Genomic DNA, 26571 nt, shown 5'->3' with positions numbered 1-26571 from the left:
TGATAATGATGATGATAATGATTATTATTATTATTATTATTATCATCATTATTATTATTATTATTATTATTATTATTATTATTATTATTATTCACTGTCATTTGACTGGATGTGAAGCTTTCCCGTGCGCCTATTGTTCTCCTGCACATGCAGTGCTGTCACGCCTGGTGGTGCAGGGCGACACTTTGTGGTCATTTGGTGGTAATGCCTGTTTTCGATCCATCCATCTATCTACGTATCTATCTAGCTATCTGAGTGCTCAATGAAAAATGCCTCAAAGCATTTGTTTATTCAATATAGGCCTATTGTTTAGGGCAGTTGTTCACTGAACAGCTCCAGTCCAGTGGACTACATTTCCTCCATTTGTTTAAATACAAAAGATGTGCTGCAAAAACAGATGCCTCAAATTTCCAAATCTTGAAACCAATATGTAAGTTTTACTTTTTACATATGTACATAGGCTATAAAACTATAAACAATGTAAATTCTTTGTGATTACAGTAGATGACACAGTGTTTTAGCTGTTGTTGTGTATATCTCTTGGAATGAATTATAAATTACCTAAAATGACACATATGAAAAATAGTTTAGTGTGTAGCTTTTATTGTACTGTAAGGGCTGCTTTAATGATGAACTTATATCACACAATACATGAATGATTTTTATAATACTGTGTACATGTTTTTAATATATGCAAGACCCTTTTTTATTAGGGTTCATCACAGTTTTTGAATTTACTGTGTAAGCCTGTATAACCAGACAGCATCAAAACAGCAAATAAAAGAATAAATCTTGATCTGATTTTTGTAACTAGATTACTTTTGTTTAACATTAAATTCACAAGTAAACACTACAGTTTTGCAATTGGCAACATTTAAACAGCCAATGCTCTTTGAACACCTCGTTTTCTCATGAGGGAACAGAGGGAACTGAGAAATATGTGTATTATTATTATTATTATTATTAATATTATTATTATTATTGTTGTTGTTGTTGTTGATGTAGAAAACTCCCCATGAATTATTCTATAGCACTATGTACTTTTTATATTTGGACTTTTGGAATATCCCACCGAGTATCAACTTCATAGGAACCTATACTGGCATGTTATTATTTGGGGCTGGTTGGTTCTTTATTATAGGCAGTTAAAGGTCAAAGTGATTCAGTTACAAATGGCCACAAATGCTATTATATACTGTATAGAGCATTTGAAATAAAAATGTCTGATGTCTACATTGCTGCAATGGTAGAGACAGGGTGGCTGGCCCCCTCTCTGTTGGCACAGCTACTGCCAACAGTGGTTCACTGCTCTAAGTCCCAAAATCCAGTGGGCAAAACATTAAGTATATGTTATATACATATACACATATTCTCAAATGTCAAAGAAATGTTAGAGGAACAGGAAATTAAACAAGTTCAGGTAGCAATATCTGTGCATTTGGTAGCTGATTCTTATAATGAGGTTGCATAAATGAAACAGTTATTTAAATGTGATGGTCAGATGATTCTTGATTCTGAAAGCAAAAAGCAATATCATTCTTTAGGAGGTTTATCTGTATTTAATTTATAATAAGCCTCCGTTGTGTGTTTCTCTTTTAAAGACATAATACATGCATCTGTTCTTTTATGACTTGTTACAGTATATTTATTGCTATCAATTTAGCCATCTTTATCCCATTTCCTTGATTATTCCCCTCATATTCTGTGTAATGCATCCTTTTAAAATACATCATCACAACTGTATGAGACTGGCCCTGGCAGCACTACTTTAAGTGTGTTTTGTATTGGACTCAATCTTAACACAACCTTGACAAATTCTACATTGTCTAAAAGCTCTAAGTCTCCGGACTTTATCTGTGCAAAGCACTGTAGGATTCCCATATATCACTGTAACAGATATTGGCACAAAATTGGTTCAAACTTGTGGCTATGGCTCCAAAGTATTTTCAATATAAAAGAAAAGTGGGTGATTCTTTCATTGTCCAGTCCACCAAAAACATACTCATAATATTTGTAATATACAAGAGCATTTGTCACAGTCGGTGTTAAGTTCTATATAGTATCGTATATATGTACATATATGGTTTTTAATGTACTTTACTTGAGTAAATTTCCATTTTTACTTCAGGGACTTCAGGGGACATTCAGGGAAATATTGGTACTTTTTACTGCACTACATTTATTTGGCAGCTATAGTTACTGGCTGCTTTTATATTAAGATTTTACTTAAAGAAAAATATGACGAGCATATAAAATACACTACACTGTTAAAGTTTATACCAGTGGTCTCCAACCTTCTTTAGATTTAGTTTTATTGACAACTCTCCAATATATCTGCAAAAATAGTAGAACATATCGAAGCTGAAAAAAATTCACATCCCGCCACCCCACAATTTATTTATTTTCAGCCATAATTAATTTGAATCATTACCAATGACAGGGGAAGCAAACTGATAAAAAAAGGATCCATGTTGAATTTTAGTGAAATAAGGGTCAGCACCATAGCAGCAGCAAACTCTTGTTTGTTTATTTTCCTACAGAAATCGTATTAATTCATTCAACTTATTCCACCACTGGCTATAATCTATAACTTGACAACAAAGTCCCCAGACATAATGACGTCATGCTGTCTGGCTCGCGCGGAGGGGGTGGGGGGCGCGAGAGAGGAAGGAGAAAAAAAACCTCAACCATCATCAACACGCTGGCGGTGCGGGGTCACGAACTATGACCTTTAACAGAAGAAAACCAAAACAAATATTTTATAAAATAGCAGAGCGTCCTAAATCCGAGAACGTCGTTTCCTGGAGGTAAGTCTCAGTCCTGGGTTTAAAACCGTAGAAAGCTCTCGGAGATACTGGTTGATAAAAGAGCGCAGCTAATCTCCCGGCTAGCTTGTTAGCTAGCCGATGCGGAGCTCCTTTCCTGCCCGTCTCCGGCAACTCGGGATCCGGGCAAGGACGCTGGGCTCACTATGCCTACGCGGATATTCTTTACACACAGTTAAATCAATACTTAATACTATACTTAATACTTAACACCCATATCGGCTTAACCTGAACCAATCCCTGCATGCCAAGACGACAAATCCAGGGGGAGACACGGGCAGAGTCGGCTCTTGGTGCAGCCCTTGTTCGGTTTACTTGTATTAAGCTAACGTTAGCTGGAATAGCTAACATTGCAAAGATGTAGCTGCTGCAGATGAACTCGACCCTTTTACCTTTGCCATTCCGGGCACAGGAGTGGGTTGAAACAACTATGACTTTATTTACCAAAGCTGCATTTTTACATGTACTACTAGCACATTGACAGTCGTCCACTGTACTGTCTGGAAAGAAATCTGCACTAATATATTATCATTAGGATTCGTCTTCTGTGTTACTGGCTGACTGCCAAATTCTCCATTTTGTTCTGTATTGTGATGCGTTTTGGGAAGGAGGTACTGATGGACATTGTGTTGCACCAATCAGTGAACATTATGAAAGAGCATGCTGCTCCCTTTGGTCAGTGAGCCCGTGGAGCACTGCAGGCACATCAATCTTTTCACTATTATAACCCCAGATCAACAAAGGCAGTTAAAACTGGAAACTGAACGGAGATTATTGATGGAAGGAGTTAATGTTGTTATGGCTGAAAGAATTAGTTGATTAACCAATAAGTTGATCAACAGAAAAATAATTGGCAACTCTTTTGATAATCTATTAATCATTTAAGTCATTTTTAAGATGAAAAAACATAATGACAAATTTAAACATTCTGTTACTTAGTTGGATGCCCAAACTTTTGTACATGCCACAATTACAGTTTTTTATTTTTCTCCCCCTTTTTAACTTCATGAAATAAAAAGTAAAAGTGCATTGACATTTGAAGAAAGGCTTATCTTTTAATTTGTGTTACCTGTTAGGGTTTGTATTTACTTCTTTTACTTGTCTTCACTTCCTAAATCAACATGATATGTTATTTGCTCGTGGCTGGCATAGACAATACCTCTTTATAGTTTTTCTGCACTGATTTGATACACTTCTGTCAACTGTGTTCAAAGACTGCAAATGCTGTGAGGCTATGATCCATTCATCTGTGTTCACTTAAGTTTTAATGATGTGTGGTTCTTTTCACTCAGTTCTTTCTGTTCACAGTAATGTCAGTGTTGTTTCCAATGAATAGAAATCTTTTTCTGTGGTGTCATTAGCTCATTCTCTGTGTGTAAATATGCTGAGATACAAAAAGTTTGACTTTATAATTGGTATGAAATCACATATAAAAGAACACACCAGGTTGGTTACCTGCTGTTTGAAGAAAATGGAAGCCACAAGAGTAGAAAAGGCAGCTGTGATCTAGGATGTAGTGCATATGTTTGTTATGTTGCAGCCTCATGCCAAAAAAGGGAAAATTTCCCTCATCAATCCACACTCAGTACCCCATCATGACAAAGGAAAAACAGAATTGTAGAAAATTTGGGGAAAAAAAACCCTGAAGTATCACATTGGCATAAGTATCCAGACACTTTGCTATGACACTTGAAATTTAGCTCAGGTCCCTCCCATTTCTCTTGATCATCTTTAAATGTCCACTGAAGGTTCCCAAGAGCACAGTGACCACAGTGGGAGAAACTTACAGAGGCACAACCAATTCTAAGCATCATGTCTGGTCTCCTCCTCCTAGAATTGAGCCCAGACAGTTCAATATTGGTTTCATCAGACCAGAGAATCTTGTTTATCACAGTCTGAGAGTCCTCTAGGTGCTTTTTTGCAAACTGTCACTGAGGTGATGCTTCCGTCTGGCCTCTCTGCCATAAAGCCCAGACTGGTGGAGTGCTGCACTTTCAATTTTAATGTCATAATCCTTTATGATACAGCATTAATATTAATTTTCTAAAAATGTCCCAGTGTTGTCCTGCTCTTCTGTGACGGTTTGCACCTTTGTGCTTGTGGCATCTTTCCAAACAGACCTCACTAATGACCTTACATCATCATGACAACCAACCCGAATCTGCTGTCTCAGCAGAAAGTGGATTCTGAGCACGAGGCAGAGGTGGGTGTGCAGAGGAACAGTTTCATGATGTAAATTCTGGCAGTCTTAAGTTAAATCATATGAAGTTTTTTTTCTTTCTTTCTTTTTTAATTGAAAGAAACTGGTGCTATGCTCTTTGATTGTGTGGTAAGTAGGTGCTGCATTTATTTGTTGCCATAGACATACCTTCTCCAGACAGTTCCCTCTTGTATTTCTTTAAAAGTGTTTTATAATAACATCCCTATGTTTTACACACACACTCAAGTTAAACATATTTGTGTTCCGGACATACTGATTTATAATTTGTATGTGTATGTTTTAAAAAAATTGTAGGTGTCATCCTCTCCGTCAGACTCGGTGATGAGTGAGTCTCCACAGCGCTTTCAGGTCATCTCCACTGAGCCTGCCACAACACCACAGCGAATACAGGTAACCGCAGCTGGCTTCAGAGAATGTGACACTGCTCCTGCCTGTTGATGTTGTCCTCTTTCGGTGCATTAACGGCAGCAATGAACACGTTGATGTTACGACATGTGACTAAGCTCTCCCATCTTCAATGTCACTCTGTTCCCTTTTTTTTCCCTTTAACCCCATTGGTGTATGTTTATTTCCACCTCCCTCTCTCTGTGTCTTCCTCTTCCATCTTTGATCACCTTCAGATTGTAACTGACCAGCAGACAGGTCAGAAGATCCAGATAGTAACAGCGATGAACCCGTCCAGTGCTCCCAAGCAGCAGTTCATTCTCACTACGGCTGACAGCTCAGGGGCGGGCAAGGTTATCCTGGCCTCACCAGACAGCCACAACACTAAGCAGCTCATCTTCACTGCTGCTGACAGCCTGATGCCAGGAAGGATACAGGTACAGTGTTACCCACAATATCACCTCTGGTATATAGTGTGATGGTGCCATTGGCAATATCTTGGTCTTGATATTTGTTACTATTTTCAGACATTGTTATAACATTGCTTTTCAGATTGTCACAGATCCAGTGTCAATGGAACGGTTGTTAGGGCAGTCTGGGGACTTGAGCCGATCGCAGCCAGTGGAGTACTGTGTGGTGTGTGGAGACAAGGCTTCAGGTACTGAAGCTTACTTTACATGCAGATGTGATATTTTGTATGTAACTTCAGTGATGCATCCTGATGTCAAATCAGATAGTATGTTTAGCTTCACAATGTCAGCAATCTCACCCATACACATACAGTGACTCAGACACTCTGACTAGTCTTCTCTGTGTTCAGGGCGTCACTATGGAGCAGTCAGTTGTGAGGGATGTAAGGGCTTCTTCAAGAGGAGCGTGCGGAAGAACCTTACCTACAGCTGCCGCAGCAAACAGGACTGCGTCATCAACAAACACCACCGCAATCGCTGCCAGTTCTGCCGGTTGAGGAAATGCCTTAAGATGGGGATGAAGACTGAGTGTGAGTTTGCATCTCAATCTGCAATACATGGAGATAAAAAATACGCTTCCACTCAGAGACAAGTTATTAAAGAGTGTGTAACTTTATGTACAAAGGTCTTTTTTTTCTTTTTTTTCTTGCCTGTCAGACAGTAATGTTGGTTATAACTTTTTATTTTTTTTTTTTCAATACATTTGCTGGCTGTCGAGATGTTGTTGATTGTGCATGCCGGAGGCTTTAGATCAGTACCATCAGATCTGTAACAACACTCACTACTGCTAGCTACAGTAGCAAGGAACTGAAATTAATTCATTATTATTATTATTATTATTGTTATTATTATTGTTATTATTATTATTATTATTATTATTATTATTATTATATTTTATGGTTAATACATCCATCCATTTTCTGCCACAAAAAGGTCATGTTAATTGATTATTACTGAGTTATTGTTGTATACAACTGTGAAGTACTTAATAAAATGTGATATAAATTCATATTTATTAAATGATTTTAGACATTTAATTTCTCAATTGGTTTTCTCGCATTATTTGACCAGTATGATCATGGAAAAGGCATTAAATTGCGTTCTGCGCGATCTTGAAAAGTCTTCTGCAGTATTCGCCTAATTTACTGATTATGCATTTGGAGGGAATAGAGAAGAGAGGCGATCTTTTAATCAAATAATGTAGGTTCAAGCACCTTGGTCAATTGCACTTCCTTCACAATTTGAGGAGTTCTAAATCATTAAACCAAAAGGACCTTGTGTGAGCAACAACACTGATTGTCCTTCAGCAAGACACTGAATTTCTACTAGTATCTGCCATTTCCCTTTGGGATTAATAAAGGAATCAATCTATCTGTCTGTCTATGCTAATCTGTGTTGTGAGGAATCGATTTAAAAAAAAAAAACAACAACAAACAAACAAAAAAATAATATTCCTCTGGGATCACTTTTATTGTTATAACTGTCCATTTCTAACCATTGGAAAAGGGTAATTTGGGTTTGTCTGTTACTGTTTTTTTTCCTCAGCTGTCCAGAGTGAGAGGAAACCCATTGATATAGTGCCCAGAGAGAAGCACGCCAACTGTGCTGCCTCTACCCAAAAGATCTACATTCGCAAGGACCTAAACAGTCCGCTCATCGCCACACCGACCTTCATCTCTGATACAGAGACAGATGGCTCCAGGTTAGTGGGAATCAGGACTACACACAAACGTCAGGCCTTGGCCTATGTTTTGTTCTATTTCTCAGCTGTTGGGTGTTTTTTAAACTGGATTTTGTTAATGCTCTGTGCCATGTGCAGATCCAGCCTGCTGGACCAGGGGATGCTGGTCAACATCCAACAGCCGGTCATCCAAAGTGATGGAACTTTGCTGCTTGCCACCGACCCAAAGGTACAGATGTGTCTGCAGATACAGTAAATAGAACATCTGTCTGCTCTGCCTTATACTTACTTACTTACCATACTTATACCATAAGTATATACATGATTTTTCTGATAACTGATTTACAGTAGATTCTGTCTTTATTTAGGCCTTCAGTGTGTTTTTAAGAGGCATTTGCCATTCATGTTACATGCCACTAATTTTTGAATATTTTGTCTAGAATGGATGGAATGGCAAGTGATCTTGGCCCACAAGATGAAAACAATCTGCACTGTGTGTTTTGTCTTCAGATGGAGTCTGGACAGGGGGACCTGGGGACACTAGCCAATGTGGTAACATCACTGGCCAACCTGAGTGACTCAATAAAAGAAAATCTAAACAATGGTGACACCTCAGACAACCAACACGAGGAGCAATCCGCCAGCGAGATAACACGGTTAGTCAGCAGTGCACAGAGAGGAGGAGAGTTTGTTTGTTAGAGGTATCAGCAAAGTTTCATGACTCACTTTAACAGGCCCTCTGTGAATTATTATTATTAATTAATTATTTTCCTGTCTGACTTGGCATCACGTGCCAAGTCAGTGGCCTCTATAGAAGCAGATTATTTTGAAAGGGAATGTTTTGCTCTGGGAAAAGTTGAAAAAAATGACAGGTACAACAAGGACTTCACCAGTGGTTGTCTTCTTTCTTTTCTTTTCAAGTGTAATGTATTTTGTATAAATTTGTCAAAAGTTAAAGTTCATGATGTATCATTTCACCCATTTAAGCCAGGAGGCCACAGTTAACCAGCTCAAACTGGCATTCAGATACTGTAAAAATGAGTAACCCTTTAAATATGTAAGACATTTACTCTTCTTTTTGATATTTAATGCAGGTCATTTGCATTATGTTTTGGATTGTAATATCTGCAGTGATTTCATCACTGATATTATCCTATTCTAAGCATTTTAAATAGCACTTCATAGATTATTTTGTATTTTCAATTTAATCTTTTTTTTTTTCATTTTATTTACGTGATATAATTTTGTTATGCTTAGTTAAAGCTTCATTGTTCATTTACACAGCAAAACCTTCCCAAAACTACTGTAAATGACCACAAAACAAGAAGGTGCTGAGTGACTGAAAGATTAAATAATATATTTGATGCAAAGGGTTAGGGGATGTTTGGATCTTTTTTTTTTTTTTTTTTATCACTCAGGTAGAAGGAAATGTATATTTGTTTTGTGTGTTGTGTGCAGTGCCTTTGACACCCTGGCCAAAGTCTTCAACCCACCTGAAGAAGGGGTCGGACAGAGTCTGGCAGATAAGTCGCAGTGCGTTGGTGGAACAACAATCCAGCTGATTGGTCGAGACCAGGAGACCCCCATTATTGAGGTGGAGGGGCCGCTGCTCACTGACAGCCATGTTGGCTTTAAGGTGGGTGGAGTCCACTCATAAAGTTAATGGCCACAACAACACACTTGTTGAACATCGCAGAAGAATTCAAGGCAAGGCAGAAGTCTTTGTTAAACACAGATATGCATGTGTACATATTAGCAGAGTAGGGTGGTAGTAGAGATACAGACAGGAAATGTGGGGAGAGAGAGGGTTATGGCTTGCAGCGAGGGTTCTCCGGTCAGGAGTCAACTTGTGAACATTGCAGTTACATGGTTTGCTGTTTGATCACTGGGGCATCCTTTTTCTGTGTCCCCCTGTCTTTCCCCTAGCTCACCATGCCCAACCCCATGCCAGAGTATCTGAATGTGCATTACATCTGTGAGTCGGCTTCCAGGCTTCTCTTTCTCTCCATGCACTGGGCGCGCTCCATCCCCGCCTTCTCAGCTCTCGGGTAAGAATGTATTTGACACATGAAGACGTAAAGTACACTGCAAGCTCCCATCTATTGACTGTATATAATTTTGTGAAGTCCAAAGGCACGCTATCTACGCACTTGCACCCATCGTTCTTCCTTTGTTTGTCTTTTTCAGTCAGGAGGCAAACACCAGTCTGGTGCGAGCCTGCTGGAATGAGCTGTTCACTCTGGGTCTCGCTCAGTGCGCTCATGTGATGAACCTGTCGACCATCCTCACTGCCATCATTAATCACCTTCAGAGCAGCATCCAGGATGGTATGGACCACAGACCTCGTCATCACTTCACAGTAGGACGCACACATATAAACAAGAGAGAAGATCTGTGATGTTTAAATTTGTTACTATAACAAATTAGACCTAAAGTAGTGGCATTGCCACTGTTGTTGATTAGATGAAACTTTGAGATATTAAGTTTTACCACCCTGTTGTTACATTTCCAATATTACACTTTTTTACACATTTTTTAAATTTGTCCTTGTGTCATATATCAGCAGTTAATTGGAGAATTTATGCATCTACCAACTACTGACTTGGCTTAATTGAAGCAACTATATGCCAACAACCAGCCAAAATGTGTCTTAAACTGTTAGGAGGAATTGCAACTTTTGATGGCGATGACATATTTTTCTTGTTTCTCATAAGACTATCCTGGTGAGACAGAACAACTACATAAAAAAATGACAAATGTTACATCAAACTCTGCATTTTGTTCTGTCTTAGACAAACTTTCGGGGGAGAGGGTGAAGCAGGTGATGGAGCATATCTGGAAGTTCCAGGAGTTCTGCAACAGCATGACGAGGTTGGAGACCGACAGCTATGAATATGCTTACCTGAAGGCTATAGTGTTGTTCAGCCCTGGTGAGTCTGCTAAGAGGACTGTCCGATTTTTCCTAATGATGAACGATGTAGCTGTTATCAGTTGAATGAAAAGAATACCACGGAAGAGTGAATGAAATTTGAATAAGTGACTTGCATTTTGTTAAATGATAGTGGTGTGTTTGACTCATCAGATCACCCGGGTGTGGACAGCAGTGGGCAGATTGAGAAGTTCCAGGAGAAAGCTCTGATGGAGCTGCAGGACTATGTGCAGAAAACCTATCCAGATGACACGTACAGGTACATTCATACTTCCAATCTAACCAGTCAACACAACGTCCTCACCCCATTTCAAGGCAGCAGTACCATGAATTACATGTGATCTGGTTGTAATGTTGTATGTTTACTCTTTGCGGTTTGCCACTTTGATCAACGGTATGTCGCATGCTGTTGTTGTTGACCTGTACATACAACTCCCCATCATCTTATTCTGTATATTGGTAACGGTATACAATACATGTTATATCACTGCTGTGCCACGGACATATAACATTTCTTGTATTAAATAAATGAATAAATAAAAATGATATTAAGTCAAGTAAATTTTTATCTATAGAAAATGAGGGAGGATGTTGAAATAGATAGGACCTGAGCCTCAGACCTCTCCACCATGAAGACATAATGCCGATTGGCATATAGTTATCTTTAATGGTCAAACAGTCCAGAGCTTTGTTTGCTTTGCTGGCTGTTAGCCTTTGTAGCTATGATTAGTGCCACTAGCTACCAGACAGGAATAGTATTCATCACATCAGTGACAGTTATCTAGCACGCAGCAGTGACATACCACAGTCAGCAGCAGCATATGCTAGTAAGAATTATCTATGCAAAGTGGTAACTGCCAGTAGTACACCAGTGACAGACGATTTTCATATGTTTTTAGGTCTGGGGGATTTAACCATCACAAAGCCTTAAGTCTGCGCCAGCCACTAACAGGTGGTGCACAGAGACAGTTTGAGTTTGTTTATGTTGACAAATAAATGCAGAAATAAAATAAACCACAATTCTTCATTTGGGTTGTCATACATTTTCACATCCTTGCTTTTCACTTGTGTTGGTGTCATTTCAATCGCAGCATTATTCAAGTGTAGAGCATTGAGGTGTTTGGCTAACGGACATAAATTACTTTTGAAGATTGTGATGCACACTGAGGAAAAAGACGAGCTTATAAGAACATTTCTTTGAAAAAAAACAAACAAACAAGGAGGTAAACACAAAATATCAGTATGACTGGAACTGTTGTGTGTTTCCTCAGGCTGACCCGTATCCTGACTCGTCTCCCTGCCCTGCGGCTCATGAACTCGAGCATCACAGAGGAGCTCTTCTTCACTGGCTTAATAGGTAACGTTTCTATTGACAGTATCATTCCCTACATCCTCAAGATGGAGACAGCTGAGTATAACAGCCAGGACTCTGACCCAACCGAATGATATCCTATCAATCCAGAACCCAGAACTGTCGATTTAAAGATGGTACTCTTTGTCACTCAAAGGGTTTATTGTTGAACCCCAATCCAAAATTCTGCAGCAGCCCCTTGTTTTCTAACGATGCATGGTGCAAAATCATTCAGGAATCCTCGGTAGATTAAGATTATCTGGCATTGGAGAGCCAGGGTGAGACTTGGACTGTCCTCTGGAGCTGATGCAGTGTGGTAATCTTGAGTGTCTGGCCTAAACTCAGCCACTATGAATTAAATGAAAAAGGAATTATCTGCAGCTGCAACTATGCTCGTCTCCTTTAATGTCTTTATAGCACTTCAAGCAAGTGAATTTAAACCTCTGGTCTTAGCCTTTCAAATTGTTGCAGTCTTATCTAAGCCTTACCATGCCCTCATGATGATTACATACATAATCTGCAGATATCAGATGAGATACTGTATATAATAAACACAGCCCAGAGTCTAAAAATTGAAATTTTATATGTGGAATTGGAATTTCATGTATTTAAAAATTTTAATCTTAAGACTAAAGTAAATCTGAGTATTTACTGTAAAAATGTACTTTGAAGCTGTTAAGTATTTATTTATGTTGGCTTTTGTGAACATTGGCTCAGTATAATCTTATATGGTCAATGACTGTGCTGTTAAATTGAGAATTCAGGCTTTAACAAAGACTAAGTATGACTTAATTGTAATTTTCTTTTTTTTCTTTTTTTTTTTTTCAATTTTGTAAGTGACACAATTAAAATGAATAAACAGGTCTTTACTCTAATTAATTAAATCTAAATAATAGCTGGAAAATGCACTTCAATCAGGTACCTGAGCTAACTCAAACCTCAATCCTTTATTTGCAAAGTATTCATATGCACTGGCTGTCACACCGTTGAGCTCAATACAATGTGACCAATGTCTGCTTTTATTCTGTCTTTCAGTTTTAATTTACATTCACTTTATATTCACAAAATCACATAAGACAAATTAGCCAACTAAATTGACCACATGTCCTTTTTATTTCTTTTTTTTTTTTTTAAATTATACTGAATGACATGTCAGAGTTTAGGTTTATGTTTGGGTACACAGCATTTTTGGGGTATCATGAATATGTTGCTATTATAAACCGTGCAATCACCTCATCACTTTTCTCTTTATGACAATCAATTATATGTTATTTCCCTCTGTCGCATCAGTGTCACAACTGTTCTTCTCAGTCTGCATCTTGTATGTGTATTTATCAGTGGCGCTTATTTCTTTTCAAGAATTAGATTATCTTAAAGATTTGGGGTTCAGAAATGTTACTTATGTGTAGCTATGCTGCTGTTTTTGTACTTGTGTTTTGCATTTGTATTCTGCTAAAGTGCACATCAATCAGCTTTTGTGGCGTTCCACTACATTCATGCTGACTAAAACTTTTTGTTTTGTATGTTTTCTAAAAACTTAAATTTGTTGTGAACAAATTTGCTTGTTGCATACTAAGTGTACTTAAAGTACTTTTGGGCAGGTTTCCCTGAAAAAAAAAAAAAAGAGAGATCTTCTGGAAAGCCAGTCTCTAGTGTATCCGTGTCTTGAAGACCATATGGAGATATGCATTGGCTTACCCACTTGTATAATGGTTCAGAATAAGCATCCACAGCAACATGAATGATAATGGGGATGTAAAGAAGTCAACAGTTATTATGTCTTGTGAAATTAATGTCAGTTGTAAGAATTGGGTTTAAAACCCATACAGACTGTTTGTTTGTTACGGCACTGGTGTAAAATGACCTTTGTACATGTAATTTCATTAAAATGAGTGCATGTTGTTTTTAAGCGGGGTTTTATAATCTTGTCGCTGTCTGCCCTATTAAGGAGCGTTGTTATAATTTTTTTCTTTTTTCTTCTTTTTATAGTGCATTGCCATGCATGAAGAAGTTGCTTAAGTGCATTTTATTAAATGCTGTATGAAAAATGTTGATTTAAATGTTGTGGCTTTAAAACATCTACCATGAGCAGCTCCCACATTAGAAGATATTAGAGCAGATTGTTTTTTTTTTTTTTTTTTCAGCTTTGAGGATTGAGTATTCCATGGTTAAAATTTTATACAATGTAAATATTTTCTGCTCATGTAAAATGTATTTCTTCAAACATTGAAATTGAGAAATTCAAACATTCATGTTTTGCTCAAGTTTTATCACAACCCTACATTTCTACCTCACTCCAATGAAGATATAAAACAAATGTATTAACGACTGAGCTCCTGTATCAGCATTCCAGTCTCTGGGGCCGGCTTTTCTGAAGCCACACAGTATAAAAGAAATAAACAATTATTCATGAAATATGACAAAAATTGAGTCTGTTCTGTTCTGAGAGTGAGAGGAGTTTATCTATCAGAAAATCATCTAATTGTACAATTTGTTTTTTATAATTCATTTGCACCCATTAATTATTTTATTTTCTCATTTGTCTATTTTCTTGTCTCCTTGTCTGTAAGCTCTTGTTTTTGTTGTTTTTATTTAAATTCACAAAATCAATGTACAAGACAAGATAGTGAATGACTTTACAGAAAAGAATAACATTCAATAAACGATTGAATAAGCTCTTGTTCTAGTGATGAAGGTGAATGAAGTGCAGCGTCGTTAAAAACTACAACTACCAGACCGCTCTTCAGTCTCCCGGATGACAACCACTTGGGACGTCATCAAAAACGCGTCTGTCTGTGCTTGTGCGACTCGCTGCGGGAGGCAGGTTTCAAATGGTATCTTGTAAACATTAAAAGAGTTTGTTAAAAATGCCTATGAAAGGAAGGTTCCCGATCAGGAGGACCCTGGACTACCTGCAGAAGGGCGACATCATCTTTAAAAACCGAGTCAAGATCATGACGGTGAATTACAACACACATGGAGAGCTGAGCGACGGAGCAAGGTCAGAGCTAACAGCTAGCCGTGTAATTACCACCTTTGCAGCACACAGACATTTACAGATAAGCCATTTTTAAAATTTGAATGCACTGTATCTCTTTTATATTCATTAACTTAAATTAGGGAAAAGTCAACTGTAATTGTGGCATGTGCGAAGGTTTGTTCACTCTACTACTCCATACCAGCTCATTAGGTCTGAACTGAACTGGGACCAGCACATAATTATCAGTACAGTCCTATAAATGTGTCAGAACTTGAAGTTTAGAGTAGTCTATAGAAAGACTCCCAGCTGGCATCAAAAGTTTGCTGGCTGTGGTATATTTTGCACATGCCACAATTACTATTTTATTTTTATTCCTATTTTTAAGTTTGTGAAACGAAAATGTATCAATGCATTAAATGAGCAATTATTGGTTTTTATTCTTTTGTTGGCGGAATAAAATAACTTTAGAAAACTGTCACCTAAGTCAGTGCAGCCTTTAAGCCCATGGCTGCTACAGTATAAGTGGCAGGGATGTATATTTAAACTAAGTATGTAACTAATAATGAAAAAAAAAAAAACCTCATAATGCTGGAGGTGGGTAAATTGAACATTCATTGTCTGAACCATTCAGGATCATGAAGAAATTTGAAAAACTTTTTGTTACAATTTGCTTCTCAAAAGTGTAGCAATTAAAGAAAGCACCTGTTATGTGAAGCTGATACCAAATTTCTCTCCCTTTGTTTTGCAGAAAGTTTGTGTTCTTCAATATTCCTCAGATTCAGTACAAAAACCCGTGGGTCCAAGTAATGATGTTCAAAAATATGACACCATCACCATTCTTGAAGTTCTACCTGGGTGCGTAGATGGCACTGTTGTTTAACCTGTATCATAAAATAATGACTATCATAATAATAATTATTATTATTACCACTATTATAACTGTAATTTTATAAATATTGTCTCTTGTCTCTCCTGCAGATGATGGGGAGCAGGTACTGGTGGATGTAGAAGGGAAGGACTACAAACAAATTTCACAACACGTTAAGAAGATTTTGGGAAAATCAGAGTAAGATATTGAGTTATTTTTATTTTATTTTATTTAAGTGTGGACCATGTTTCATGACACCTACATGACTATATGCCTGTGATTAGCGCTCTTGGTGGATGCAACTTCATTTTACATTTTACTAAAGCAAATGACTTCAAAAAATCATATAATTTAATGTAATTCAGCCTTGAAGACCAGATAAAAATATAAAATGTGTGCATATATATATATATATATATTATTTATTCCAGCAAAACCAGGACTGTGAGGCTGGAGCAGCTAAATGGAATTCAGCCATTTTTTTTTTATTTACACCTGTGCCTTTCCTACTGTGACATCTCAAAAATGTCTGCTGTGAAAAAGGCTTGTTCCTATAATGACTAGACGATCTGTTTGTGTATTTATTTTACTCTCTGTGCTCACAGACAAGTGTTACAAGCTGAATCCCGCGCCAAGATGCAGGCATCCAACCCCGCCAACTTTGGACCAAAGAAGTATTGTCTAAGGGAGTGTATCTGTGAGGTGGATGGCCAGGTGCCGTGTCCTGGCACCACGCCGCTGCCCAAGGAGATGACAGGCAAATATCGAACCCAGATGGCAGCATCACAGGAGTAAGAGGCTGAGAAGGAGAGCAGACTATTGTTGATTTACTGGACAATATTATTATATTATTGTTGCGTTTGATTTTGTACAGTTACATAAAAGGACTAACACATTGCATATTTTGTTGTAAATATGCACAAGTGAATGGGTCCCATTATTCTGTGTGAATTGGAGATTGTCAGTGCCTGGACTGACACCCGCCACTCCACCATAAATCCAGTACAAACACTTGTCAGTGTTGGGGGTGTTGATACTTCGTGCCAGGTTTGGACATCTTAACCTCACACCCTCTGTTTGTACATGATGTGACCCGGTTAAAGATTCCTGTCATCCAGGTGTGAGCTGAAAATTACAATGTAAACATTCAAATAAAACCTAAATTTGCCTGTGTGGCTGAAGTAAGCAGTAACTTTTTATGTAAAAAATAATTAATCCAAAAAAGTAATAATAACCACAATATTTTCATGTGAGTGGCAGGATCAAGTTTAGATTGATTAGACAAAGGTTTACCATATCTATGAAAAAAAGAGAAACAACCATATTTTACTGTAGACAACTTTTTTTATTGGTGCTGAGATGGAATTTTCTTAAGTTAATAAATTGATGTCTGTGTCCAAAATTTTAGTTTTATTTTTGCAGTTATAGTTCTAAATGCAGAGCCATTAATCAAACTACTTCCAAAGCTAAAATCAACTGCTAATACACATTAAGAAGCTCCTCATGTTATTCACACTGTCACAAAACATTTAGTGTCACGTTTTGCTGACAGCCGTCTGTGGACATCACAAATAAGCAGTGTGAGATTAACAGACAACACAAAACACTTTCGGTCTCTGGAGAGAAATATGGACAGTCTGACTGACAGGAAAGCACAAGAAGATTTATGTATGGACCAACTTAGCAGCACTGTGAGTGGTAATACTTGCTGGCATTCATGTAGTGTAAATATGTCTAAAATGTTGCTTTGACCTAAGGGTTTAGTCATCTCATTTCTTTACACATCGGGATTTCAGTGGATTCTAGTGCATTTTTTGTTGACTTCAAGTTGCCTACAATGTGCCTTGGCAAATAGTGTTTAGTATGTACATGGTGAGAGCTAGCTGAGCTGGCTGGATGAACTTTGAATGGATTTCTCAGATGAAACTACTCAACAGATAACATGCTTTACATACAGATCTTAGTCAACAGCACAGAACAAGAGCAACGTGTTGAGAGATTTTATCAGTTTGTCTAAATTTATATAAAAAACAAAAGCAGGAAGACAAGCTTGGCCACTAGCTCGATAGAAAGACCGGCATCAAACAGCACTTCAAAGACACACGGACACATGAATCATGCAACCCAAGTGCTCAGTTGGATCAGTAGTGCCACTGTAAACAACAAGATCACAACCTGCAGGGGTTGCACAGTAGGACGTGGAAAACCTTTTGTTCCCTTGGCTCAATGTGGCATTTAAGATGCAGGTTTTAAAAAATAAAGGTCTCAAATGCAACCATGTCGAAGCAAACCGTGATGCACAAAAAACTATTAACTGAATCTGTGAGATCATTTCAACCATGCAGGCTTAGAAAATGTCACCTAACAGGAATAGGTTAACATTCATTTAAACTCAGTTTCACAGAAAAAAAACTGTTTGATCAAAAACGTATGGATATTCCACTGCAAACGTACCTGTAGTTATTAGCAGTGTGATTATTGATTAAAAGCGTTTCCTTACAATCATGAGATCATAAAGATACATCACTATCGGCATGACTGACAAGCAACAAAAATGGCTTAATTGTGTTTAATGAGCCTTTTAGTGTCCCTTTCAAATCTATGAGAAAGGTGCTGCAGTTTAAGTGGTGTGACTGAATTAGTAATTTAGGCCTGTGGTTAAATATTTATATCTAAATGATCAGTTTCCTTCAAATGCTGCACAAAAACAAACTCAAAAGTCAAATTCCATTTGTTTCTCATTAAATTATGAGATGGTCATGTGGTCTGTGAAGAGTTCATGGCCCTGTTGGAACAGTCATGTATGGTTTGGTTCTTTGGCATTAGTTAAATGAAGTTAAGCAGGAAGTTAAATAACCACAGATTAACTGAAATTGTAGGTACAGTAACATGATACCTCTAATATCACTGGAATTAAAGAGGAACTCCACCGATTTTACACATTAAAGTATGTTTACAGGTCTTGGGGAAGTACTAGTGCATGTGTGAAAAGAAGGTGTTTAAAGCCTTTTGTGGCTCCAGAGGGAGGTGCACACAGTCTGATCAATTTCCTCAAGTGATGGGGCTGAAGACGACAAAAAATATCAGGGGAGTGGAGTTAGAAAAAGAGGCTAGGAGGCTAGAGGCTACATTAGGCACTAGTAGTGTAACACAGACAAATCTCTGACTGAACTGTGGAAAGTTGAACTGCATTGTGGCTAATGTAGGCACTAGGTTTTGAAGAGGAAGAAGAACGCGTGGAATAAAAAAGATGATATCTCAGGTTTTGATGCATCAGTTTGGTATCAGTGAGATGCTAAATTGCTAAAGAGTCCTCCTAATTTGGCCGCATAAAAAGCTCTTGAAATGATTTATCATTTAGCCTTGGATTTTGGATTATATGCATCAGTTGATTGCTGCTTGTAACATGTTATGTCTTCATTCATAGCTTCTGCCAGAGAGCCAAATCACACATTCTGACTTCCACAAGACTCAACTCAAAGACCCATCCAACTGTCCTGTTTAAAAAAAATCTTTAAAGTGGCATTCGTCATACATTCCTGTTTGCACCGATTCAACAGGGTCAGCAAAACTTCCTGTACAAACTTGTGGTGCTAAAAAAACTGTGCATGCTGGGATAGGCTCCAGCCCTCTGTGACCCTGTGCAGGATAAGTGGTTTAGAAAGACGTTAATGGAGTCATTCCAGACTACTGATATTTAGTACATTTAATTTTGGGGCTAACCTAACCCTTCTGTGGTGCAGCAGACCTCACCCAATCTAAAATCAGTGGGCTCATTAGTCATGTAAAGTGAGCTAGCCTTGCAGGGCTTGGTAAGTAGCAGGTGATCAGGGACATTTTGAAGAAAAGGTGTCAGTGCTTCTTCTTCTTTTGTTCCTGCAGGGTGTGCTGTAGCTCTCTCAGGTTCTCTGACAGGAGCTCCACCTCGTCAAGACGGCCGCTGAGCTTGGCATCAAAAATGTAGGCCCTAATGTTATCAATCTGCTGCAGCAGCAGTTCTTCCTCTATCATGTCCAAATCGGGCAAAGCCTCATCATTATCTTCTCCGTCGAAGGGGTTGGTTGAGACTCCTGGAGAATTCCCAGAGGCCTCCATGAAAGGGTTACCTGGGTCAGTGTCGTCATCCTCCTCCTCAAAGGGGTTTCCTGGTACAGTCTCAGCCTGTTTGTCTTCTTCGACGTCTTCATCAAAGGGGTTGTATTCTTTCTTCCCATTGGTTACTTCTTTGTGCTCCCTCTTGATGTCTTCAAAGAAAGGATTGGACGGATCCTCCTCAATAGGAGATTCGTCCTCCTCGAAAGGGTTAAGGGAGCTGCTGTTCTGTCCTTCACCACCAGGGGGGGTTACGTGTCCCCCTAAGCTCCTCAACCTAGGAGGTGACTCCTCCTGGGTTGTGAGAGCAGGGAATGCTCTTAGAGATGACGGGCTTCTCTCTGCTTTAGGAGTCAGATCCTCTGCTGTAGTGTCTTCCTCTCCCTGGAAGCCCCCTGCCGGGCTGATATCCAGAGACCTCTCCCAGGTGAAGGGAGGCAGGGTGGACCCCACAGCGGGGCCCCTCTGCTCCCTCTCCTCCCTCTCTTCTCTTTCCCGGGCCTCCAGGCGATTGAACTCCCCCTGCTGCAAGTTCTCCTCCTCAGCCAACTTCTGGGAGAGAGCGATAGCCAGGCTGGTCTGCTGCTGGTCGTATTCATCCTGCAGTTGACGCAAGTTTTCCTCCAACATGGCTACCTCGTCTGTTCTCTGGGCCTCCCGAGCTTGACGGAGGAACGACTGAATGTTCTCGATCTGCTGCAGGAGGGGGTCTTCCAGCTCGCTGCGTGTATGAACAGAGTCTGCTGAGGGCAACCAGCCACCAGCTTTGGTCATGCGTGGTGCTCTAGGGGCCTGAGGCAGCTCTCCGTTGGTACTGACAGGTGGACGGTTTCTCTCAGACTCCTGCCTCTTCTTCAGGGCCTCCTGGGTGGCCTGTTGGCAGGAAAGCATATGTAGTAAATACATTTAGTTCCATTTATTTATTTTTTAAATCCAGAGTGTCGTATCAGTACATAATCTCACCAGTCTCTCTTGTTGGAGTCTCTTCTCCTGTTCTTGTTTCCTCTTTTCTTTCAGCTCTCCATATTTCTCCTTAGTGGGCAAAGACATGAGACCTAACAGCTTCTCCTACAGCAGCGAGGACACCAAGAATACGTGAATTCAGGGAAGGATCCAGGGAGAAACATTTACGTAGCAGAAATACTGTATAAATATAATAGAATGAAGATTGAAAGATACTGTATAGCCCCATTCAGGCGGGATTTATTTCTCCATAGGAGGTGGGTTGATTTCAGTATTACCTGTGCTAGTCTGATTTTAATTACTTGCTGTGTTTTTGGCAAAATCTCCCATCCTCCCATAATTTAAGTCGTGTCTGGAGTGTTTCTCTGAATTTTTATACAAACAGCTGTGCCTCATCCGCTCAGCGCACAGTGTGACACCTCAAGTAGAAGAAAAGGATTTTACTAACCTAATAGATCACTCGTTAACATCAGTAAACTTATACGACGGAAGAAAATATGGAAAATAAACTTTACAAGACCCCGCAAGCTCATCAAATGGGCTGTTGTAATGACATAGATGATTCTGTCTTTGCTAGTCTACCTTACTATAGCTGAACTCATGTAGTGAACTACAGTAAACGTGTCTAACGCTGTTGCACTAGTCCCTTTCTTACTAAAAAAAATTAGCCTTATCAGTAATCAGAAAGAAACAGGAAGGATGACTTCTAAGACACAGGAGGGGAAAGATTTTGTTACCCAACTAATATGTGTAATATTTATTTATTCTGTCTATTTTCATGCGGAGTACTGTCTGAACTTTGTCTCACCTGAACAAATAGTGTGGCTGTATACCGGACCATCCTCTGCAGCTGAAGCGCCTTTGGACGCGGTGGTGGATCATCTTTAACTCCCAGTGTTAAAATCCTCTTGCTGATAAGAAACCAGAGAATCACCAAGACACATCTTGTACAACTCCATATTTGACCAACATGACAAAAGAGTTCTGTTCAATTCTGAAACAATCATTCAGGACTGATGTGTACCTCAGAGCATCGATTAGTTCATAGTACTTCTGTACTTCCAGTCTCAGTCCACCAGCAGTGTCAAGATTGTATGTGGTTTCTCCGGCACTGTGGGAGCATACAGCCATGACAGTAACCAGAAAAACAATCCCTGAAATCAAAGCTCATTTCTAAAATTAGTAATGCTTATTGAATAACTACTTTTTATATGAGGCTTACTTGAGAGACTCGGCCATTCGGATGTATTCTGGAGCCTTTTCATCCACTTTCTCCATGCACATCCTCAGCCTCTGACAGGAAGACAAGTTTTGAGCAAATGAACAACAGGAAACCCCAAAAGAAAAACAATGCTTGACGGGAAGGATATAAAAGAATAAACCCAAGACAGCTTGAAAAGAAAACACAGAATCGACTGCACTGCAACTAGGACCAGAATTAAGAGGCAAATTGTGAGTTCTGCAATGATCCCTGTCATTTTTACCAACCTCATAAAGTTTCACAATATCAGGCATGTGATCCTTCTCTTCCAACTTCTGCTGTCTCTTCAACAGCGTGTCCATGCAGTGGTGGCAGCAGCGGATCTTCTCGTCGTCCTTTTCCTCCAGCATGGAGGTTACACTGCTCAGGCTGCTGATGCTGCCTCTCCTGGAGCCCATGCCACTGCTGCCAGCTCCAGCCGGGGGAGACTGGGACTGGCCGGGGCTTCCATGTACACACAGGGCTTCTCGTGTCCCATTAATCAGCTTTTCTGTGAACAGACAAAAGGTAAAGAGAAATCACACCAATGAGATACATATGGCAAAATTTGACCTCAACGAGATAACTGATGATTTCTTTGCGGTTTGTACAGTTTGTTGATACATACGGGCCAAAGGTATGGGGACAAATTCCATGCACTTCCTACACATGATGGACCCACAGAGACGACAGTGGTGCCGTCTGTTCCGAATGTTGAACTTGTTTCCGCAGTCAGGACAGAACGGGACGTCTGAGTCATTCACCCATGACACTACGGACTTCTCAATGGCTATAAAGGAGGATGAACATTCATTAGTTTATAATATTACATAAATACTATTTACATACACTTAGAGAATTCAGACTTTTAACAGAAACACATGCGTACAAACCTCTGATTTTGGCAGCATCTGAGTTGGTCCTGTCAAACGATGTCAACTGAAACGACAGTTTTCATGGCAAATGAGTTGGCACAGTTAAGCCCATCTCACATCTGATTTCAACAACAGCAGGAAGAAAACTATGGTGGGAATGAGCTTTGCTATTGTAAGCACACCTTTTCCAGTCTGATGATGAGCTTGTTGACCTCAATGACATAATGATCTATCCTGGCTGCCCGGTGTTTTTTAAATACATCCAGGTGACTTCTAGTTGCTCCTACAAACGAAAAGAGAAAAGATTACCGTTAGTGGATTCTTTTAGGACAGATGTTGAAAGTTATTATACTTTCTGGCTTTAATATAATAGTCTCACCCAGTTCCTGAGGTTCCCACATATAGGGGTCCACTCCACCATAGTAGAAGGACTCATAACTGCCAGTATCTGGTCTGTCATCTCCATCTCTCTTTAACAGCTTGTCTTTGGCTTTCTTTGCCTTCTGAACCAAACCTGTGCACAAAGAAATTGGGAGACAATTGATTCCATGTATATTAAATGCAGAGAGGATATTATACACCATACACCAGAAATGATTAATATTTCATTGCACTTAATCACCCTTTTTCAGCTATTGTCTTTCCCCGAGAAGCTGCAGCAGCATATTATGCCAGTTCATCCTGGCAACTATTCCCCCTGGTCCACTGTCACGGTACTACAATGTCCTTTTATCTAAATTCAAACTGTACTCAAAAAGCTGCCTTTTAAGAAAGCAGTGTTAAGTTATTTTTGTTTCTTTACACTCTATTTTGCTTTAGAACATGATAAGACTCAAATGGCTCGTGGCTGTGAGTGGAGTCAACAAATACAATACACGGGACTCACTTTTGAGCTGTCCCCTGACATGGCGGTCATCCCCAGAGTGCTCCTCTTCGTAGTGGTCTTGGAGTTGGTAGAATGACTGAAGGTCTTTCAGGCACAGTGGGCAAAGAAAGCCCTCCTTCACTTCACCTGTCCCCTCAAAGGGGGAAGAGTAGCTGGAGGCCATGATAGCAGTCAGTTGTGTTGTTGGAAAAGAGGTGCAAGGTGGGAGGGTCCTGCTTTGGTCCACATGTCACAGGGTGTACAACCCACCCCATATTAGCTCCATCACGCCAGAGAAAATCCTGGGACTCTGAGGGACAGGACAAAGCTGATTTCCAAAAAAAATCCAACACAGATTTAAACATGTGCTCTAGGTAGAAGAGTTCATTTCAGCCACCTCTGTTCTTTTACGCTAAACTACTCATACATCCGTCACTGCAGTGACACAATGCGAGTCACTTTTTGGTAGACACACTAAGTTAGAGGATTGTGAAGCTGCAATATAGTAAATTACTTAATATAAAAATGTAATTGGGGTTTTACCACCTGTACAGATTTAGCTAATTATATTCTCACAAATGTAGTAAAAGGTTTAAAATTTTAATTTTGGCCACTCTCAGAAAGCTTCATGTCATTTTAGTTAAACTCTAGCTAAGGAGGTGAAGTTACTGCAGCCACACTTTTATGAGTTGCAAAAATGGTTGACATCAAACATCTTCCAGTTATTGGCCTCGCCTGGATTGACTTGATTTACATGCTCATTAAAATGAACTTGGCGCTTCATGTTTACCAGCTAACGTTAACTAGGAGTTCATAAACCTGACCAACTCATCTAGTTTATCCAACCCACTTAGTCAGCGAGACACAAACCTAACTACGCGAGCAGCTATAGCGAGCAGTTTTGTATTTGGTGCTCTAAGTTAAATTGTTTAATATTTGTCCAACGCTGCCCGACGTTTTAATGACCAGATAATGTAACGTTAGCTGGACCATGCTAGCAGCAGGTCTCGCCTTCTTTAGCTATCGTTTGTCCAATCTCGTTGTTCAAAACAAGGGAACAAATAGCTTCCAGCTTCACTAAAACAAATACTTGCGGACTTATCAACACGACAGATCGTCTATACTTACAAATGAAACCAACAATAACTGTGTTGTTGACAGTTCGGATTCTCTGACAGCTCGACAACACCAGCTGCAGCAGCAGCAGCCTGATCATGTGATTAGCATTCAGTCTGTACAAGAGGAGAAGAGGGACAAACAGCACGAAACGCACACGAACTGCGCCCCATCACAACACTGCATCAAAATGTGAGTATCGGTATTTCATGAGACATCCATGGCTGGATTGACACCCCCCCCCCCCCCCCCCCAGAAAAAAAAAAATTTAATACGTTAATTGGTCAGTTGTGTTCATTATGAAAATATTGTTGGTTACAGTACTTAATAAGTAATAGGCCTACTTAGTGATACTATCTTGTCCAACAGTTTTTTTGTTAATTACCTGAAGCACAGATCTAATGGATGCAGTTTGATAAACACTTTACTGACCACAATATAAACTGAACCCGTTATGTTTTTTTTAATTTACATTTTGACAGAATCACTTAAAAGGACAAGGCTACAAGGTGGAGAATGAAGGAGCCATTATAGCTGATATTGTATTTAAGTGGTCTAAATGATAAATAAAAATGTGATTGATTAAATTAATGTAGACACACGTTTTGGGGACCTCAAGGGGACTGTGGACCCTGGTTGGTTGCCTGGTTGGTAATCCAGCCTTGTTGACATTGTGTCATTGTGTTTCTGGTTATACAGCAGAAAAGCTGCATTAAATGATCCAGACTTTAAGCCTTTTTAAAACACATGCTGCTTAAAAGTTCAGCATGACTAACGGTGTGTGCTTGCTATAAGCTCAGTTATGTTGGCAAATGCAAGGTTAATGTGCAGAGTGGGAAACTGCCTAGGTGGCCTCAAGTTCACTGTGTCTCAGTTCGTTTGACAATTTAATTCATTGCAACTTGACAACTCTGGCGTATATACGTGCGACGGCTCAACGCTGTTGTTTGCTGTTGTCATCATTTATGTAATTTAATTTGAATGTTAATGTTGGATATATATATATATGATTTTCCATCAGGTAGTTACTATAATAATAATATAACATAATAATAATATTGATGTTATTATATCGGGCCGACACTATTTTAGCAATAATTCACATGTATCTCACCTTGTACATGGTCACATAGTTTTGTATTTAATGTTACACACCAGGATCCGTTGAACCCTGGTTATATGTAGATATTCTGCTGGTCTATGAGCCCATGATGAGCTCTGGGGATCGTACGATGACTTTCAGTGACACATCAGGAGAAAAGCTCCGTTTAGATTAAAACAATTGGGCTGTCAGGTACACCTGTTCACGTCTTTGTCTGGCTGCTGATTGGTAGACTGAAAGTGCTGCTGCTCTGTCCTGAACACCGTCAGTCCAGAGCCACATCGGGTCCTCTTCACTGAGGAGAGGAGATAAAGTTTGTCCAAAAAGTCTCTAGATATGTCACTACTTGCTTTTATGAAGAAAAGTAGCTACAGGGTTTGTTAAAAGTCAAATCTCGCGAGAAAATCACTAAGTTGCCAACGCTGCTCGGTGGGAAACCTCCAGCCCTGGCCTTATAGTGCGGGTTATTTACAATGTGACAACGTTGAAGTTAATTTAGATTATTATTTAGGTTTTTATCTTTTATAATATATATATTTTAAATTTACAAGGTTTTCGTGTTCTTTATATTTATGTTTTAAAAATTCTACGAACGTGAATATTTGGAAT

At 39.2% G+C, this 26571-nt stretch overlaps 3 protein-coding genes across 7 annotated transcripts; 2 read left to right on the top strand and 1 right to left on the bottom strand.

Annotated features, from left to right (window-relative positions):
- Nucleotides 1-2653: 2653 nt before the first annotated feature.
- Nucleotides 2654-14276, top strand: nr2c2 (nuclear receptor subfamily 2, group C, member 2). Of its 5 annotated transcripts, none has more exons than XM_087178374.1 (15): nucleotides 2654-2807; nucleotides 4944-5028; nucleotides 5341-5436; nucleotides 5667-5867; nucleotides 5983-6088; nucleotides 6251-6430; nucleotides 7446-7602; nucleotides 7726-7810; nucleotides 8092-8237; nucleotides 9040-9217; nucleotides 9508-9629; nucleotides 9769-9908; nucleotides 10374-10511; nucleotides 10664-10769; nucleotides 11782-14276. In XM_087178374.1, exons 2-15 carry the CDS (start codon nucleotides 4969-4971, stop codon nucleotides 11954-11956), a joined length of 1890 nt encoding a protein of 629 aa, XP_087034500.1. In that variant the 5' UTR covers nucleotides 2654-2807; nucleotides 4944-4968; the 3' UTR covers nucleotides 11957-14276. The 5 variants fall into 5 exon arrangements, 4 of the variants coding, with proteins under 4 accessions (XP_087034500.1, XP_023278576.1, XP_087034501.1 ...); XM_023422808.2 differs by having other exon boundaries at nucleotides 7720-7810; XM_087178375.1 differs by having other exon boundaries at nucleotides 2665-2807; nucleotides 4944-5154; nucleotides 7720-7810.
- A 364-nt stretch (nucleotides 14277-14640) lies between these two features.
- On the top strand, nucleotides 14641-16890 carry mrps25 (mitochondrial ribosomal protein S25). The gene is made up of 4 exons (XM_023422776.2): nucleotides 14641-14862; nucleotides 15590-15696; nucleotides 15820-15907; nucleotides 16315-16890. The coding sequence occupies exons 1-4, from the start codon at nucleotides 14729-14731 to the stop codon at nucleotides 16502-16504; spliced, it is 519 nt and encodes a 172-aa protein (XP_023278544.1). The 5' UTR covers nucleotides 14641-14728; the 3' UTR covers nucleotides 16505-16890.
- A 143-nt stretch (nucleotides 16891-17033) lies between these two features.
- Nucleotides 17034-24974, bottom strand: rbsn (rabenosyn, RAB effector). The gene is made up of 12 exons (XM_023422775.2): nucleotides 24873-24974; nucleotides 23766-24054; nucleotides 23259-23393; nucleotides 23062-23162; nucleotides 22898-22943; nucleotides 22633-22794; nucleotides 22253-22515; nucleotides 21987-22057; nucleotides 21789-21875; nucleotides 21573-21675; nucleotides 20765-20869; nucleotides 17034-20674 (listed from the first exon to the last, which is right to left on the bottom strand). The coding sequence occupies exons 2-12, from the start codon at nucleotides 23926-23928 to the stop codon at nucleotides 19562-19564; spliced, it is 2349 nt and encodes a 782-aa protein (XP_023278543.1). The 5' UTR covers nucleotides 23929-24054; nucleotides 24873-24974; the 3' UTR covers nucleotides 17034-19561.
- Nucleotides 24975-26571: the final 1597 nt, after the last annotated feature.

Source organism: Seriola lalandi, unplaced genomic scaffold, assembly GCF_002814215.2.
Source record: "Seriola lalandi dorsalis isolate HSWRI2012SDOR001 ecotype SW California unplaced genomic scaffold, Sedor1 jcf7180002054685, whole genome shotgun sequence".
In the NCBI taxonomy this organism is placed as follows: domain Eukaryota; kingdom Metazoa; phylum Chordata; class Actinopteri; order Carangiformes; family Carangidae; genus Seriola; species Seriola lalandi.
The sequence above is the reverse complement of the archived record's forward strand: the minus strand, read 5'-3'. Positions and strand labels throughout refer to the sequence as shown.

Bases quoted from the DNA above. Each gene is read 5' to 3' on its own strand.
- nr2c2 (XM_023422808.2), top strand. From the start codon at position 4,969: ATGACAACCAACCCGAATCTGCTGTCTCAGCAGAAAGTGGATTCTGAG. The intron at 6,089-6,250 runs GTACTGAAGCTT...CTCTGTGTTCAG, and splicing joins GTGTGGAGACAAGGCTTCAG to GGCGTCACTATGGAGCAGTC. The intron at 7,811-8,091 runs GTACAGATGTGT...TTTTGTCTTCAG, and splicing joins TGCTTGCCACCGACCCAAAG to ATGGAGTCTGGACAGGGGGA.
- mrps25 (XM_023422776.2), top strand. From the start codon at position 14,729: ATGCCTATGAAAGGAAGGTTCCCGATCAGGAGGACCCTGGACTACCTG. The intron at 14,863-15,589 runs GTCAGAGCTAAC...TTTGTTTTGCAG, and splicing joins GAGCTGAGCGACGGAGCAAG to AAAGTTTGTGTTCTTCAATA. The intron at 15,908-16,314 runs GTAAGATATTGA...CTGTGCTCACAG, and splicing joins AAGATTTTGGGAAAATCAGA to ACAAGTGTTACAAGCTGAAT.
- rbsn (XM_023422775.2), bottom strand. From the start codon at position 23,928: ATGGCCTCCAGCTACTCTTCCCCCTTTGAGGGGACAGGTGAAGTGAAG. The intron at 22,944-23,061 runs GTGTGCTTACAA...CTGTCGTTTCAG, and splicing joins TCATCATCAGACTGGAAAAG to TTGACATCGTTTGACAGGAC. The intron at 22,516-22,632 runs GTATGTATCAAC...GTCTGTTCACAG, and splicing joins TGTCCCCATACCTTTGGCCC to AAAAGCTGATTAATGGGACA.